A 17,338-nucleotide genomic window follows, 5' to 3' on the forward strand; every position below is an offset into this window, starting at 1 on the left:
AGTCCCATCAGGCTACACCCATACAACACACAAACCTCATCCTGAAAAATGGGGCAATTACTTACTGTAGATACTAGAGACGAGGAAATAAAGCAAAAGCGACAAGTCCGGCTCACAGCACCACATAATTATAAAACAGACAGCCGTACAGAGGATCCTTATACACAAGACTACATGACATTATAGATGGCGGCAGTGTTTGCAGAAGAACTGACATAACAGACAATTCACCAGGTTTACGGCTCAGTAAAAGCAGGTACATCCTTACAAGAGACTAGCAGGAAGGAACTAGTGATGAGCGCACGCTCACAGCTCGATCGAGCATCGGGTACGCTGGTTACTCGTCTAGTATCGCGGGGACTTGAGTCCCCACCACACGTTTCACGGCTATTGGCCAATAAACATGCAGGGATTGCCTGCCACACACTAATTCTTTACTGTGATTGGCCGGCCTCATCGCCATCGGGTCTTATACAGACCCGGTGACGCGATGCCCGGCACACTCTCCTCTGGGAGCAGTTCAGGGAGAGCGGATCTAGGAGGGAGAGCTTAGATCAGAGCCGGCATACAGGCAGAGTTTAATTGCTATTGCTGTACTTGTATACAGTCTATATTCCTCAATTCTGTCTCGGCATCTAAACAGCAGTAAAGTGACCGCTATTCACAGGCGTGACAACGACGCAGAGCCACAGAGTCTGCCTGCATTCATGAAGACCCGGCGACAATCATGAGGGCCGACATCACTAACCTGCGCCTGTGGATAGTGGTCACTTTACTGCTATTCACAGACTCCGGAGACAGAATAGGTGAATGTGGAGCACATTGGACCTGTGCATTCTGGGTAATAAATTGATGAACAAGGGACTGTCTTTTTAAAAAATATCTTTTTAGGTCTTTCAGGTGTCCTTTTCTGGACTACTGCAGATTTGGTGGGTTACTGCAGGCCTGCATGGAATTTTAGTAGTGTGGTGGCAATCAGGAAGAGCAGGGCAAAGTGCCACAATTGCACATCAATGTAATGCGCCAATTCTAGGGCAGCTTCAGGCTGGTATTTTTAAGCTAGGAAGGGCCCAATAATCAGGGACCTTCCCAGCCTGATATCAGCCCACAGCTGTCTGCTTTACCTTGCCTGGTGGTTATCAAAACCAAGGAAGGAGGAAAGATTTTTTTTTTTTTAAATTATTTCTTAGGTTAAACCAGGCTGTAAACACCTGCATAAACACACTTACAACGCATGCGGTGTTTTCTTTTTCCCCCTGAACTGCGGGTTTAACACATGTAATGCAAGCCTATGGGAAAATTCCGCACAGAAGACTGTTCTCACAAGAGAAATCGACATGCTGCAGCTCGGAGTCCCTTACTGCAGATTAAAAAAAAAAAAAAAAAAAGCACAGTAGGCATGGGATTTCTATTATTCCCATCCACTGTACATGGCACGCAGCCTAAAAGGGTGGAGGAGGCGGTTTCTTAAACGTATGGGGGGGGTCTGCTGACCTCGCATGAATTTTTACCAGCTACAGAGATGTCTTGGAGCCACACTACATGCCCCTTTTTCTGAAAAAGAAAATATTTTCATTCCCTCATTCAATATACGCAAAACACGTGGCTGCTAGGGTTAATCGCCATGTTCATCATGAAGAATCTTAATCTTTTAGTGGAGCAGCTATTAGTTCTGCACCAGAATATATCACCACCGGACATAAGTGACAACCCACAAATCTGTAACGCAGCAGTGCAGGAAGACATAATGGACAGATCGAATGTAACAAGCATACGTCCCACCACGTTCAATTCACTCATCTGGAAGTCACATTGTGTCCACGCATCAGATAATTCTTACGGCCATTTCCAAGGCTGACATAACATATTAGACAAGGGTATTATTCCTATAGGGGAGTGGGAGGTGATAAGGTCGTGCAGTCATACATGGCCGCTTGTGCACCCGCATTATGTAGTCGCAGCAAAGGAATTAAAGTCACAAAAAAAGAAAAATGTAACTGGTCCCAACTTGTTCATTGTGGTAACTTTTCAGGTCACAATGAAACTTTCTAACTTGCCTTATCCTAATGTGTAGCAGCGGCAGAGCAATACTTGAGTCACAGCCATGGTCTTCATGTAGCCCCAGCCTAAAGGAAGAAACCCACCTCTAGAAAAACAGATGTCTGTACCCCAGTGCTGGAGAACCCCTGTACGGAGAGGCCATCAATGTTTGATATGTAGTGGTCTTAAGGTACTGTCACACTAAGCGATATCTCTAGCAATATCGCTATAATTTGTGACGTTGCAGCGATATTGCTAGCGATATCGCTGCATGTGATACTTACCTCCGACCGGCTCCCCCGCTGATTATCGCTGATCGCGCAAGAAGCTCCTGGACCATTCCTCGTCGGCCACTTCCTGCGGTGCTTCCTGCTGTGACGACGAGCGACGCATGGAGCCGGGCGGGAGGACGTCAGGATCGCCGTGTCTGACAGGTAAGTAGCGACCCCCGACCCCTGCGATGTCTCTGGTGAGATCTGCCTGTGTGGCAGCTCACTAGCGACCACTTAGCGATGCACCAGCGATCCTGACCGCGTCATATCGCTGGTCGGGATCGCTGGTGCATCGCTAGGTGTAACGGTACCCTTAGTGTGACAGTAGTCACTGATCTGGGACCCCTGCAGATAGGCACCCATGAATGACAGATACAGAACCAGACAAAGCCACCACAATTGACAAGACTGTGCAAATAATGAACGGCATGCAATGCTTGCAGCGCTATAATAAGCAACCATTCACCTCTCTCCCCCAAGATTAAAGGCCTAGAGGACCCCTTTAAACAGTTAAAGTAGACCTTGAGCATTTCCTAAAGTATTGCCCTTTTGACAAAACCAGCTTGGACTACAACTAAATGCATTCCGAGAAATTGCATCTGTACCGCAGCTTATCGAAGTTGTTAGATAAGACTTGTTATTTTCAAGGTCTCTTTCTCCATGTTCTATGGCAGATCCTTGCCAATTATGTGATAAGGGGATAACCCCATGGACAGTCAGAATTCTGGCGCCAATCATTTTAGACATATTTGGGCATTCCTGGAGACACGTGCATTTATGAATGCTCAGCTAGAATTATTAGGCTACTTTTAAACATGCCAGGTTTTTGCAGCCGCAAAAAATCTTCTCAGTTCGCTGTTTTTCCCTGCTGTAACAAACTACAGGGAAAAAACGGCGATCCGCAAATACGGTGTACCGCAAAAACAAGCTACCGTTGTTTTTGAGCCACCATTGATTTAAATAGAGGCCATGTCCATGAGCCGTGAAAAATATCGAGCAAGCTCAATATTTTTTCACGGCCGTATATACGGCCCTTACGGCCATACGGGACACGGCGCTCCGATGTATTTTTGCAGTCCCATATAAATCTATTAAAGCCGCAAATCAGCCTGCAAAAATACGGCAAGTGTAAAAGCAGCCTTATGCCTATTTATGTAGCGCCATTCATTCCACAGCACTTCACAGACATCGATGTCCCCATTGGGGCTCTCAATCTTAAATTCCCCCATAGGTATGTTTTGGGAGGGTGGGAGGAAACCAGAGCACCCAAATGTGAGGCGAACACACAAACTCCTTGCAGATCTTGTCCATAGAGTGAGGGGGTTGAATCCAGTAAGGCAAAGCAACAGTGCTAACCACTGAGCCACCGTGCTATCCTGTGCACAAAAATGTGGTATGAAAGGGGGGGAGGTCGGCTAACGTGACGAATCTATCAAAAGATTTTTTCAGCATGTTTTTAATTTATTTACTAGCTTGGCCCGTGCTAAATTTTCCCACATTGGTCGTCGGGGGCGCAGGCAGTTTCAGCAAAAGCAAGCTGGACACATGTAAATGTATTTCATGAGCTCATGAACACAGACAGGTATTTATATATGTAGATTGGTAATACAATACATTGGTTTGACAAGTAGAGGCCAAAAAATGTCTTCCGGTCTTTCTGCAGGTTTATGAAAATGAATGTTTAAACTGTATTTAGTGATAAAATCGTGAATGTGTGGTTTGTTTGGTTATTTTCTTGCTGAAGGGAGCAAGTTTACCTTCAAATGGTGTATCACTTGTGTGTGTGGGGCGAAATAGCAGTGCAAATTTACAAATGTGTTGGTAGTGTGCTTTGGAGTACTGTGGTGCCACCTGCAGGCCATTTTTCCTTACTGCAGGTTTATGAAAATTAATGTTTAAACTGTATTTTGTAATAAAATCGTGGATGTGTGGTTTGTTTGGTTATTTTCTTGCTGGCAAGTTTACCTTTCAAATTGTGTATCATTTGTGTGTGTGGGTGCAGTATGAACGGGGATACAAAGGACTCACCGGAAAACAGTGTTTAGAAATAATAGAGTAGATTTTTACAACATATGCTGGTCCTGAGAGGAGACACAAATTCGTGATCCTTCGCATAATGCACCATTTATGTAGGTCAGTGTATTGAGTCAGTGGGTACTTTACTGCCAGGCAGAATATTAGATCCACAGACAGGGTTTAGAGAAGCACTCCTCCTCCTACTCCCCCAATCAACATTTTTATCTTCTTAGAATATTGCAATAATATTATACAGCACTGTGTACTTACAATTGCTCATTCTGCCTTTCTACCCAGTTAATTCTTCTCTATTCCATTATATCGATGACATCACGTGATTAAAAACTGACTAGCTGAATCCTTCTAAGATTTATATAAAAATAGGAAGTCTCTTCTTCCTGCATGACTCATGAGTCACTGCAAAAGTGTATGGCAAGGGGGAGGAGGGAGCAGCTGGATCAGGAGTTGAAGAGGAATGATAAATGTGTGTCGACTCTGAGGCTCAGCCGCCACAGAGGTACTGCACCTCCTCCAGGTAGGTTGGATGCTCCTGACCACGCTCCAACACCTGCATCCCACACAACACAGTAGTTCAGCAAAGCCACATTGTGGCTCCTTGCTTGGAGAGTAGCAGCGCACCTTTGGTGGCTCCCTGCTTGGAACACTAAACGTGCTGGGAGGCGGGTGGAGTTGAGAATACATAAAAGAGCGGGAAGGTTTAGAATTTCAGTCAGTCAGTAGGTCAGTCTGAGGGAGGAAGTCATTCAGAGAGGAGTGAGGAAAGGAGATCCCTGGAAGAGGGATGGAGGAAGGAGTGCTGCAGCTGCCTCAGTGATCTGAGCCAGATGGTACAGGAAAGGAAAGAAGGAGAAAGACATTGAACTGAAGCCTGAGCTTCCAAAGGAAAGAAAGACAAGTACGGAACGTAGGAGTAAAAGGGAACACAAAGGACGCGGGTTAGAGGAAGAAGTCTGCCTAGAAGTACAAAGCGCAAGGCCGGAGCCCAGTCCCCGAGGTTGTATGGACACTAATGGTTCTGCAGCAGACACCGGTGGAGTAGTGGGCTGTAAATGCACTACTCCCATCTAAGACATGGGGGCACAACAGCAACTTGGATAGTGAGCCGGGACTCAGCAGTAAGGAGTCCCCGAAGCAGGCTACAGCTGTCTGCCGTACAAGTAGAGTTCTTGGGAACATCTGTTAGGAGGCACTCCAGTGTAACTCAGTACTAGGAGATCTTCACACTTGAAGGCGCTATAGAGGAGACGTTCAGAAAGGCACGTTGGCGGAGTGTTGGAAGGGAGCATTCCATCTTGCCTGGAGGTTGACCGAGTCCCTGACTCGGAGGACACGGCACGGAGGCAGGCACCTGTGTGTATTACAGACTGAGTAAAGCTTTGCAACTAAAAGCCCTGGTGTCCTCCATTGATTCTTGCACCAACACACCCAGTACTGCTACATCTGGGTACCAGCTTGTACACCGATTGTGCCTCTCCTCTAATTCCACATCTACACTGCCCTGGGACTACAGCTCCACCTGTGGGGAGCTTAACCATCTTGGCTGCAACACCCCACCAGTCCCAGAGGATCTGCATGCAGCGTTGGCCTAACATCTCACTTGCCGAACACCACAGGTGGCGTCACGAACTATTCCATTAACTACATTCCACCATTCAACTTCCCCTGTTAATTGGGCCCCCAGGGCCACGGACCGGGTCACCGCTGCTGTGACACATCCCGCTGACACCGGCCCGGTACAGGGTACCCCACGGCCCTGGGAGGGCGACCCAAATGCACAAGACTTCCTCTGTTTCTACATAGAGCAGAGAAAAGAAATAATTACCTGGATAGAAAAGCAAAATGAGCAATTGTAAGTACACAGTGCTATATAATGATTGCTATATATTAAGAGGATAAAAACTTTTATGGCAGTGCTTCTGTAATGGCCTAATGTACACAGCAGACCTGAAGGCCAATGTCAGGCGTCCGATTACCACAGCACCCCATTGGCACCCCGTGATCGTGCTGACAGGGACACTACAGGTGCCGTGCGAGTATTATACATGTATGGGGGCTCACATCACCATTTACCTTTCTCTTGAGCCGGCGGGCATTTACTAGCTCCCCGTTATGAGCTACCGCGATCTTTCCATGAAGAGTCTCAACCACAAATGGCTGGCAGTTTTCTAGCGCAGAATTTCCGGATGTAGAGTATCTTGTGTGGCCAATCCCCAAATTACTTATGTTCAGCTTCTTCAGACTCTCCTCACTGAACACATGGTTGACCAGACCCATGCCCTTAAGGGAGGAGAAGAAAATTGGTCAGTGTTAGTCACTTACAAGTATTCCCAGAAGTTTAGTGTGTGGCTTATTAATCACACTGATCATGAGGAATGGGAGTAACGATCCTAATATAAAGTGTCGTGGCAGGTGCCGCAAGCAGCGTCCAGCCGCTCCTCACCATATTGTGACTGGCGGAGACACAATACAGACTACTGTAAAGTACATCTTCACTCTGCCTGTGGTGCCTGCTCATCAGGGAACAGTTACACTATTAGCACCATGACTGATATTAACGGCCTGTCTTAAGGAGAAGCCAAAGATATGCGGCAAAGCTCACCTTGTGTACTCTATATGTTGGCACCGCGGCTCCATCGCTCGTCACAATGCCAGCACTTTCTTGTCCCCTGGTGGAGATTAAAATTGATTGGTATTAGGCCTATTCCACAACTGATACAATTTTATTTTAGATTTTTTTGCTGATCATTTTTAGAAAGGAATATATTACAATAAAGATAATATACAAATATCCATCAAGTGATGACAGTGATTCTGCAATCATAAGTAACTTTTCTCAATTTCTAACCCCCCAATAAAGTTCCGTCTACATTCCCCATCCCATACACAGCCAGACACGGTCGGCCATCTCACCAGCACCACTAACGGTGTCGCTACTCCCTTTTACATCAATAACTAAGTTTTGCCTTTAGCTGACAATGTTCACCGACTCGCTGAAGCTTTGGGCTCAGGGGGATCAGCTTGTAAAGGGGGTGTTCGCCCGACCCCCATGAATCCAGGTTGTGTGTCCTGACTGGTGCAGCGAAAAGATGGGGAGCATTGTGCAGCATGGCTGTCTGCAGATCGGAGAGCGCTCCTGCCCTTTCCTATATGTTTTTCATCATGGCCCTTTATTTAGACCAAAGATAAAATTGCTCGAGTTAATTTTGTAATAGCTGGAGCTTATTGAAATTTTTCAGAAATTTACGGTTTTAATTCAGATACCGTAAATACATTTTCATTAATATTGAAATTGTGTCAAATTATTTCATCATTCACCTGGTTGTGTACTTGTTATTTACCTTGAGTTTAATGGGAGCTATTGAGTGCTGCCCAAACCACGGGCAGCATGAATCCTTCTGGCTGCGTTATTGCTGACATGCAAGGTTTATCTATGCGTCTCACATGTCTAGTCTGGGCGGTAGATCCCTGGCAGCTTCTCCCCTCCCCGATCCCATAGACTGACACGTATATAAAAACACATTGTGGTGGGGACTTCCCATGTTAGCACTATAGCTCACAGTCGCTTATATAAATACATTTTCTCTGAAATACCGCAGTGTTTCAGAGTAAAAACGCAACCGCCGTCCGATTCATACGTCCTGTGGTTCGGGCAGCTCAAGTTAGCTGAACGCTTCCCTTTAAGTCACTATGACCTATAATCCCATAAAAGGGGTGACCTACCCCAGAAGCCATATGGTGACACTAGGTAATACTAGCCTATGCGCTAATGTCTGTTGTATTCATAGAAGCCAATCAGATAAGTAACAACCAATGAGGAAGAAATATAAACTGGTATGACCTCCCGAACAAGTGAAAAACGATATGTCCTAACATGCCCTGACCCACACGCTGAAGGTCACCAAGTCTGAAGCAATCCTCAAGGCCAAGGACTTATCATGGAGGCTCAAAGTATACCAGGAATTCACATTGCACTAGCCCAGCCGTCTGTGATTTATAGTCACATACCATGGCTCGTCTAGAAACATTTCAATCACTGTACGTAGGCACGAAGTTCTCTAGCTCACAATGAGGGAGAGCCATCAACAACAGGGCAAAAGGAAAGAAGAGTCGATTACGGCACTAATGAGGTAATGACCATCATTTTCCAAAGAGCCCAATGACCAGGGCTGTGGAGTCTGTACAAAAATGGACCAAATACCAACTGCTAGAACACAATAAATTGGGTACAGGAGTACAATGCAGGATCTGGTGTAATTTTTTTTTTTTTTTTTTATAATTTGGGAAAGTTATGATATGTCCTATAAATGTCTGTTCTGTTCCTGATCCAAGGATCTCTGCTTTCAGTGGAGATGAATCTGTTCTGCACTTTATGTCCATGCTCAGTAGTGACCAGTGCTGTGGGGTCGTAGATTAGATGAATCTGTTCTGCGCTTTATGCACATGCTCAGTAGTGACCAGTGCTGTGGGATCGTAGACGAGATGAATCTGTGCTGCACTTTATGCACATGCTCAGTAGTGACCGTTGCTGTGGAGTCGTAGACGAGATGAATCTGTGCTGCACTTTATGTCCATGCTCAGTAGTGACCAGTGCTGTGGGGTCGTAGATTAGATGAATCTGTTCTGCGCTTTATGCACATGCTCAGTAGTGACCAGTGCTGTGGGATCGTAGACGAGATGAATCTGTGCTGCACTTTATGCACATGCTCAGTAGTGACCAGTGCTGTGGGGTCGTAGATTAGATGAATCTGTTCTGCGCTTTATGCACATGCTCAGTAGTGACCAGTGCTGTGGGATCGTAGACGAGATGAATCTGTGCTGCACTTTATGTACATGCTCAGTAGTGACCGTTGCTGTGGAGTCGTAGATGAGATGAATCTGTGCTGCACTTTATGTACAGGCTCAGTAGTGACCAGTGCTGTGGGGTCGTAGATGAGGTGAATCTGTTCTGCGCTTTACGTACATGCTCTGTAGTGACCAGTGCTATGGGGTCGTAGATGAGATGAATCTGTGCTGCACTTTATGTCCATGCTCAGTAGTGACCAGTGCTGTGGAGTCGGAGTCAGGGAAATCGAGGAGTTGGAGTTTTGGCTTACTAACTCCACAGCCCTGTCAATGACTCCATTCCTCAAAGCCTTAATTTCCAGGCGACCTTCAAGGACAACAGGTCTTGACCAATTGATGCAAAATCCATTGTACATTGAATGTTGGTTTAAAGGAAACCTGTCAGAAAGATTTACCCTCCACCCATAACTGTTTATATGGTCATGTAGGTAATTCAAAGATAAACGCATTGTTCCCTTTCTACTGGATGAAAATTGCCTTAGTCTAAAGTTCACACGTAGCGGAATTCCAGCGGAAGTTACCGTTAGCGATTTGCACGCGTAATTAGTTTACAGAATGCTAGCGTTTTCCAAGCGATCTGTAGCATCGCTTGGAGAACTTATCGACAGGTTGGTCACACTCGTCAAACATAGTGTTTGACAAGTGTGACCAACTTTTTACTACTGAGGCTGCCTATGCGGGATTAATAGTAATAGATAGGATGTAAAAAAATAAAAAAAAATGTGTTATTCTCACCTTCCGAAGTCCAGTGCATACTCCCTCCCACCTAGGGAAAGTCTACTGCTCCAGGTCTTATACATCCCTATTTTTTTATGTTACTTTTCTTTCCATTTTTTTGCCTTATGGGGGTTTCTTTATCCCGCAGATTTTTATCCTAATAGTTCGTGACTTTTCTAAATGTTGCAAAATATTTGTGCAGTTGTGTTCTAGTACCCAACTGGAGTACAAAAGGTATAGTTTTACGCAGCTGAACAACACAATGACGCGACTTCAGTGTAATAAGTGACAAAAACACAAAAATCTACTTTGATTTTATGCAAATTTCATCAACCCATCTGCACTATTCTGAAGAATTTGGCACAAAAAATAGTCACTAATACCACAAGACAAAGGAAAAGTGACAAGAAAAATAATCACAAAAAACCCCAAAACAATAAATTAGGGCTATGGGGCACAAAAACGCACAAAGTAAACCAACTTAAACTAAACAATGTGGCACATGGAATGAAACACTTATAAATTTGTCGTGCTTGGACACCGTGTAATCTACAGTCTAAACATTCATCACATTTTCGTAAATCAAAGGAGGTCTTTACAACCATTAAATGATGATCCTGAGCAGAGGACTCCCCCAAAATTAACCCCCACATAACAGGATGTCTCTAAAATCTGACAATCCCTTTAACATCAGCTATTCATGAGCGTAGCGTTCACAATCCAATGTTGCCCTGTAACGATAATGTAAAATATGACGCAAGATTCCCCTGATTATCAGATTGCAGAATCTTCTATTCGCAGACTGAACACTCCTATGTCAGTGGTGAGGGCTTGACCCCCCCCCTTCCTTTCCTTAGCCTGTCACAGCTGCAGCTTTTTCTCCCTCTGCCTGACTGTAATGTGAAACTCCAGGGTTGATCCACTCACTCCTTCCTGTCCCCCCTCCTTCCTCAGGAATGTTAATTAGCAGAGAGAATTCTCGCCTCACAGCAGGGGGTCTTCTGTCTCCAAAATGTGCTAAGCTACTCTCAGACAATAATGAGAGTCTAGTCATTTGGTCATAAAAAGCTGCCAGATTACGACAGAAATATGAAAATGACATATTGGGACGTGCTCCGATCGGGCCTCACTACAGTGGTTCTTGCTAAATTCTAGCACCAACAGAACCAGAGAAATGAATTTCTCCTGAACAGAGCGGAATAGACAGCTAGTGTTTGATGTCATTACAAAGCTAATTTCAATACAAGATGAATGATGGTTCTGCCGATATTCTGCTAGGTTCTCATGCCCAGATATGATTGTTATAAGTTTTCAGAACCCAAATCTGCACTTTGAGAAAGGGGAGGACTTTCACAAGCCAGCCCCTTTAGTGATGTCACAAGCCCAAAGGTATAAGGTATTTTCCCCCATCCCTCCCTCATTCTAGCCTGGGATGCCGTGGCAATAAGATTGCAAATGAGTGGTGATGTCTGGCTCCGCCTCCTCCCCTCATGGTTCTGCCTGAAATGATGTAAGCAATATGTAAGTTTATCTCTGCTTTGTTTTAAATCCCTTTTATTTGTAGTTGTCACGATCAGGGGGGTTTTATATGACCTTCGGCCGCACACAGCTATCACATGTGCAGGGGGGGGGCTTATCTTCGTTATCCCACCGCTGCCACACTGATGAAAAACAGCAAGCTAGCCTTGCCCTTATAATTTATCGCAGGGTTTTTTTTGTAGGTACCCCACTGCTGCCACACTATGTTACAAGCTGCCAGGATTTATGTATATCCCACTTTTCAGTTCCACTTTGGAACTCGCAGCTTGCTGGCGCTCTCCTTACCCTCAGGTCAGTCCAGGAACTACACCTAGGATAATTAGTCGCCGGACGGGCTACTTGTTGTGCACTGGCTATTAGGCCACTGCAGTGAAGGAATTATAACTAGGCCTGGCCGCAGCAAGACAAATCAGCTTATAAAACCAGTTTTGACACTGCCAACTGGCCCACCTGTCTAGAGCACATGTCGCTGCAACCAGCTTCAGATTTCTCTCATCAATATTTTAAATTAATAGCGGGGTTCGAAGCAAACCCAAATTAGTAGCATAATTAGCTTATAGGCACGTGAATTCGTCACAGAGCAAGGAGCCGAGACTAAAATTTTATATTTACTCCAAAAGGTAGGCAGTGTTTACAGAGAAATAAGATTTTACAATGGGAGACAATTAAACTATATACAATGCAATTACAAATAAAATAAAAGGAGTAAAACAGAAATACACTTACATAATGCTTAGATCATTTCAGGCAAAACCATGTGGGGAGGAGGAGCCAGACGTCACCATTCGATATCCTATTGTCATGGCATCCCAAGCTAGAATGAGGGGCGGGGGTAGGGGAAAATACCTTATAATTTTGGGCTGGTGAAATCACCAAAGGGGCTGCTTGTGACAGTCCTCCCCCTAGCTCTAGTTACAGATGTGGTTCTGAAACTTATAATAACCATCTCTCGCAGAGGGTACCTTATATAGAAACGCACATAGTATTATCTTTTCCAGTTTGTCGTTTGACGATCATTCAAAACCAAACTCGAACTAGTTATTTCACACGGTTCAGGAGAAATCCATTTCTCTGGTTCTGTTGGCGCTGGAACCGTGAAAAACCCAGGCCATGAAGCTTAGTCTACGCATGTCCCAGATATGTCAGTTTCATTTTTCTGTCGCTGACGGAGCCAGAGCTATGGCCTCTGTAATATCTCCCATACATACATAAGACCACATGTGCTTAGACAAAGAACATTCCTTTCTGCTAGTTAACATTCGTGGGGGGAGGAGGGAGCTAAGCTAGTGTAGTATTACAAGCTGTAAAAGAAGATGCAGGTTGGGGGTGAGAAGACAAAGCTGCAATGTGTGAGAAGGGAAAAATGGGAGAGGGAGGGGAAATTGCTTATCTCTGGGCAGCTATGCATCCTCCTAGAAAGTGTAGAGGGAAGATTCTGGAATGTGCCGTAAAAGTCACATGATATTCTACATTATAGTTACAAAAAAAACAAACAAAATAATAAATTGGGGCTATGGGGCACAAAATTGCACTAAAGTTTTAGCACAACGTAAACCAACTTAAACTAAATGTGGCACACGGAATGAAACACAAATTTGTGGTGCTTGGACACCGTGTAATCTACAGCCTAAACATTAGATTGCATAGAGCACCACCATATTTTCGTAAATCAAAAGGAGGTCTTTACAACCACCAAATAATGATCCTGAGCAGAGGACTCCCCCATAATTAACCCCCACACACCAGGATGTCTCAAAAATATAACAATCCCTTTAACACCAGATATCCTCAAGTGTAGCGTTCGCAATCCAATGTTGCCCCATCTAGAATGCATGGGCACTACGGCCATGGGAAGACCCTTTTACCTGCCAGTATTGCCAAAGGGAGAACATGCAGACTCCAGTGTGGTTGGGTTCCTGTGCTAACCACTGAACCAGCACATGTAAAGGCAAAAGGAATGGCGATAGAACAGTACTGTACTAGATGAGGGCCGAACTTCATAATTGCCAGATTAGTACTCCACAGTGGGGTCACATCTGGTCTTTCCTCCTCTGCCCCAAAGATCAGTGGATGATTTTGCAAACTCCCCTCTCCCGCTCTCTGACCACAATCTTCTTTCATTCTCTATCAAGAACTGCCAGGCTGCTCAGGTCACCCCCACTGTCCAGACTTATAGAAACATACAGGCCATTAACACCCAGAAACTTATGAAGAACTTGCAGTCTTCATTGGTCCCTATCTCCTCCCTCTCATGTCCTGATTCTGCATTGAAGCATTACAATGTAACACTTCAAACTGCCCTGGATGAATTTGCACCCCCTATAAATAGAACACCACAACGCAGACGGCGACAACCCTGGCACACGGTGCAAACACGTTTCCTGCAGCGGTGCTCCAGGTGCGCCGAACGTCTGTGGAGAAAATCCAATCTACCCGAAGATTTCATCCATTTTAAGTTTATGCTTAGAACATACAACACTGCCCTTCACCTCTCCAAACAAACCTATTTCAACACCCTCATCACCTTACTGTCCAATAACCCTGTCTCTTTGACACTTTTCATTCTCTACTCAATCCAAGAGTACAGGCCCCAACCACGGAGCTCCGAGCTGACGATCTGGCCAATTACTTCAAAGAAAAAATTGACCAGATCCGACAGGAAATTATCTCCCAATCACCTCATACCATGCACTGTCCTCCCTCCCCCACTGCATCTAGCTCACTCTCTGATTTTGAACCAGTCACAGAAGAAGAAGAAGTAGTAAGCAGGCTCCTTGCATCTTCTCGCCCAACTACTTGCACCAGTGACCCATTTCCGTCACAGCTCCTCCAGTCCCTTTCCCCTGCTGTCACCCCTCACCTAACTAAAATATTTAACCTCTCTCTCTCTTCTGGTATTTTTCCCTCCTCATTTAAGCATGCCATCATACATCCACTACTTAAAAAACCATCCCTCGACCAAAACTGTGCCGCTAACTATAGACCTGTCTCTAATCTTCCCTTCATCTCTAAACTCCTGGAACGCCTGGTCCACTCCCGTCTTATCCGCTCTCTCAGAAAACTCTTCTCGACCCTCTCCAATCCGGTTTCCGCTCTTTACACTCCACCGAAACTGCCCTCACTAAAGTCTCTAATGATCTGCTAACAGCTAAATCAAATGGTCATTACTCCATGCTAATTCTCTTGGATCTCTCTGCAGCATTCGACACTGTGGATCATCAGCTCCTCCTCACTATGCTCTGTTCCATTGGCCTCAAGGACACCGTTCTCTCCTGGTTCTCCTCCTATCTCTCTGACCGCTCCTTTACTGTATCTTTTGCCAGTTCCTCCTCCTCTCATCTTCCCCTTACTGTTGGGGTCCCCCAAGGATCGGTTCTAGGCCCCCTCCTCTTCTCCTTGTACACTGCCCCTATTGGTCAAACAATCAGTAGATTTGGTTTCCAGTACCATCTCTATGCTGATGACACCCAATTATACGCTTCTTCTCCTGACATCATGCCAGCCTTTCTAGAAAACACCGGCGATTGTCTAAACGCTGTGTCTAACATGTCCTCACTATATCTGAAACTGAACCTGTCAAAGACTGAACTCCTGGTGTTTCCTCCCTCTACTAATGTACCTATACCCGACATTGCCATTTCTGTGTGTGGTTCCACTATTACTCCCCAGCAACAGGCCCGCTGTCTTGGGGTCATACTTGATTCCGAGCTTTCCTTTGCCCCCCACATTCGATCACTGGCTCGCTCTTGTCATCTGCACCTCAAAAACATTTCTAGAATTCGACCTTTTCTTACCTTTGACTCTGCAAAAACTCTTACTGTTTCTCTTATTCATTCTCGTCTCGACTATTGTAACTCTCTTCTAATCGGTCTCCCTCTTACCAAACTCTCCCCTCTCCAATCTGTCTTGAATGCTGCAGCCAGGATCATATTCCTCACCAATCGTTACACCGATGCCTCTACCTTGTGCCAGTCATTACACTGGCTACCCATCCATTCCAGAATTCAGTATAAACTTATTACCCTCACTCACAAAGCCCTCCATGGCTCAGCACCACCCTACATCTCCTCCCTTGTTTCAGTATACCACCCTACCCGCGCCCTCCGTTCTGCTGATGACCTGAGGTTAGCAGCCTCAATAGTCAGAACCTCCCACTCCCGTCTCCAAGACTTTACACGTGCCGCGCCAATTCTTTGGAATGCACTTCCCAGGTCAATACGATTAGTCCCCAATCCCCACAATTTTAAGCGTGTCCTGAAAACGCATTTATTCAGACTGGCCTACCGCCTCAACATATTAACCTAATCTATCCCTGTGTGGCAGAGCCAAAAGTTTTACCATAACCAGGTTCCCCACATCATTCTCCCACATGCTTTATGCATCCATTAGCCCTCTGTGTCCGTACTGTCACACACCTAACATTATGGCTGGTCCATACAATCAGGGCACTTGTTACCACCCACCTTTCGTGTCTACCTCTTTTCTCATAGACTGTAAGCTTGCAAGCAGGGCCCTCTTTCCTCTTGGTATTTGTTATAATCTACTGTATGTGATTATTGTTATGCTGTAATGTCTATTGTCTGTACAAATCCCCTCTGAAATGTAAAGTGCTGCGGAATATGTAGGCGCTATAAAAATAAAATTTATTATTATATTATTATTATCACACATTTATTCTTGTGCCAGACTGACAAGTAAGGCTTCATTCACATGCAGCGGCTTCTCATGCAAACACATACGTTGTTGAATAAACTATTACTGTAGATAAATTATGTAACCTGCATTTTAGAGTTTTACTGTAAAAACTGTGCACCAAAAACACGCTGCATGTGAACATAACCCAAGACATTTAGCTCTATGAAAACAGATTTACAGAGTGTAGCAAACCAGCAGATAATGGGGTAACACCAACCCCCCACCCCAAGGGGTCCTGCTCTCTGCCCTCATTACACCTCTCTGGAATTCGCCTTCTAATTCTGGGAGAGCAGGGCCAGCTCCTCCTGGTTGGTCACAGTAGATGGTCAACATTTTGGAAGGCGCATGTTGTAACCAGAAACCTCCAGAATAAGCTCAAGTGGCCCCTGCAGGTGTAAGACGTGACCAGTGATGGCCGCAGACACGGCCGGGCCACTATTAGGCTGTGTGCACACGCTGCGGATTTTGCTGCGCTTCCGCAGCGGTTTTGGCCGCTGTGGACCCGCAGAAGTTTTTGCTGCGGTGTACAGTACCATGATTCCCTATGGGAATCAAAAACCGCAATGCAGACAGTGCGGAATTTTCCGCGCGGATTATCTGCGGTTTTCAATCCGCAGAAAGAATTGACATGTCAATTCTTTCTGCGGATTCCGCTGCGGTTTACCATCTCCTCCATTGAGATGAAAAACTGCAGGGCAAAACCACAGAGCAATCCGCAGGTATTTTGACCTGCGATTTTACAGAATCCGCACCTAATCCGCAGCGTGTGCACACAGCCTTAGGATTCGGAAAGTGTCCCTGGCACCACAACCGGTCCTGTGCCGCAAGGACTGAGCGACCCCCGGCCACTGTATCTGTAGGACCAGGGGAAGGCGATAGGGGCGTCGGGGGTCGCGGCCAGGACTCCTGCTCAATGGCCGTAACAAGAGGACGGGCCACCAATAATCAGGATGGGCACCTGAAGGTGAACCTAGGAGAAGCACCCAGAGGACCGTCCATCACAGGCGGGGGGCAACCTGCAGGATTTGGGGTCTTATTTGCCGCCACAGGTGAGAGGTCACAGACCACGACCAGCCGAGGACGGAGAAGGTCGGAAGATTTAGGACCAGGCGCAGATTTATAACATTCTGTTCTTCCAAATGTTAACCCCTTCACCACCACTACAGCAGCAGAGAAAGTCCCAGATAGGACGATGC

At 45.6% G+C, this 17,338-nt stretch overlaps 1 protein-coding gene across 1 annotated transcript in view; it reads right to left on the reverse strand.

Moving 5' to 3' along the window:
- The window catches only part of LOC141096782 (amidophosphoribosyltransferase-like), a 33,297-nt gene that overhangs the window by 15,335 nt on the left and 624 nt on the right, over positions 1-17,338 (reverse strand). The window contains exons 2-3 of the mRNA XM_073583588.1: positions 6,949-7,015; positions 6,420-6,626 (exon numbers count right to left, since the gene is read on the reverse strand). Coding sequence (XP_073439689.1) covers positions 6,420-6,626; positions 6,949-7,015 — 274 coding nt within the window. The remainder of the gene's footprint in view (positions 1-6,419; positions 6,627-6,948; positions 7,016-17,338) is intronic.

This window comes from Dendrobates tinctorius, unplaced genomic scaffold (assembly GCF_039654945.1).
Source record: "Dendrobates tinctorius isolate UK_male_01 unplaced genomic scaffold, ASM3965494v1 ptg000079l, whole genome shotgun sequence".
NCBI lineage: Eukaryota > Metazoa > Chordata > Amphibia > Anura > Dendrobatidae > Dendrobates > Dendrobates tinctorius.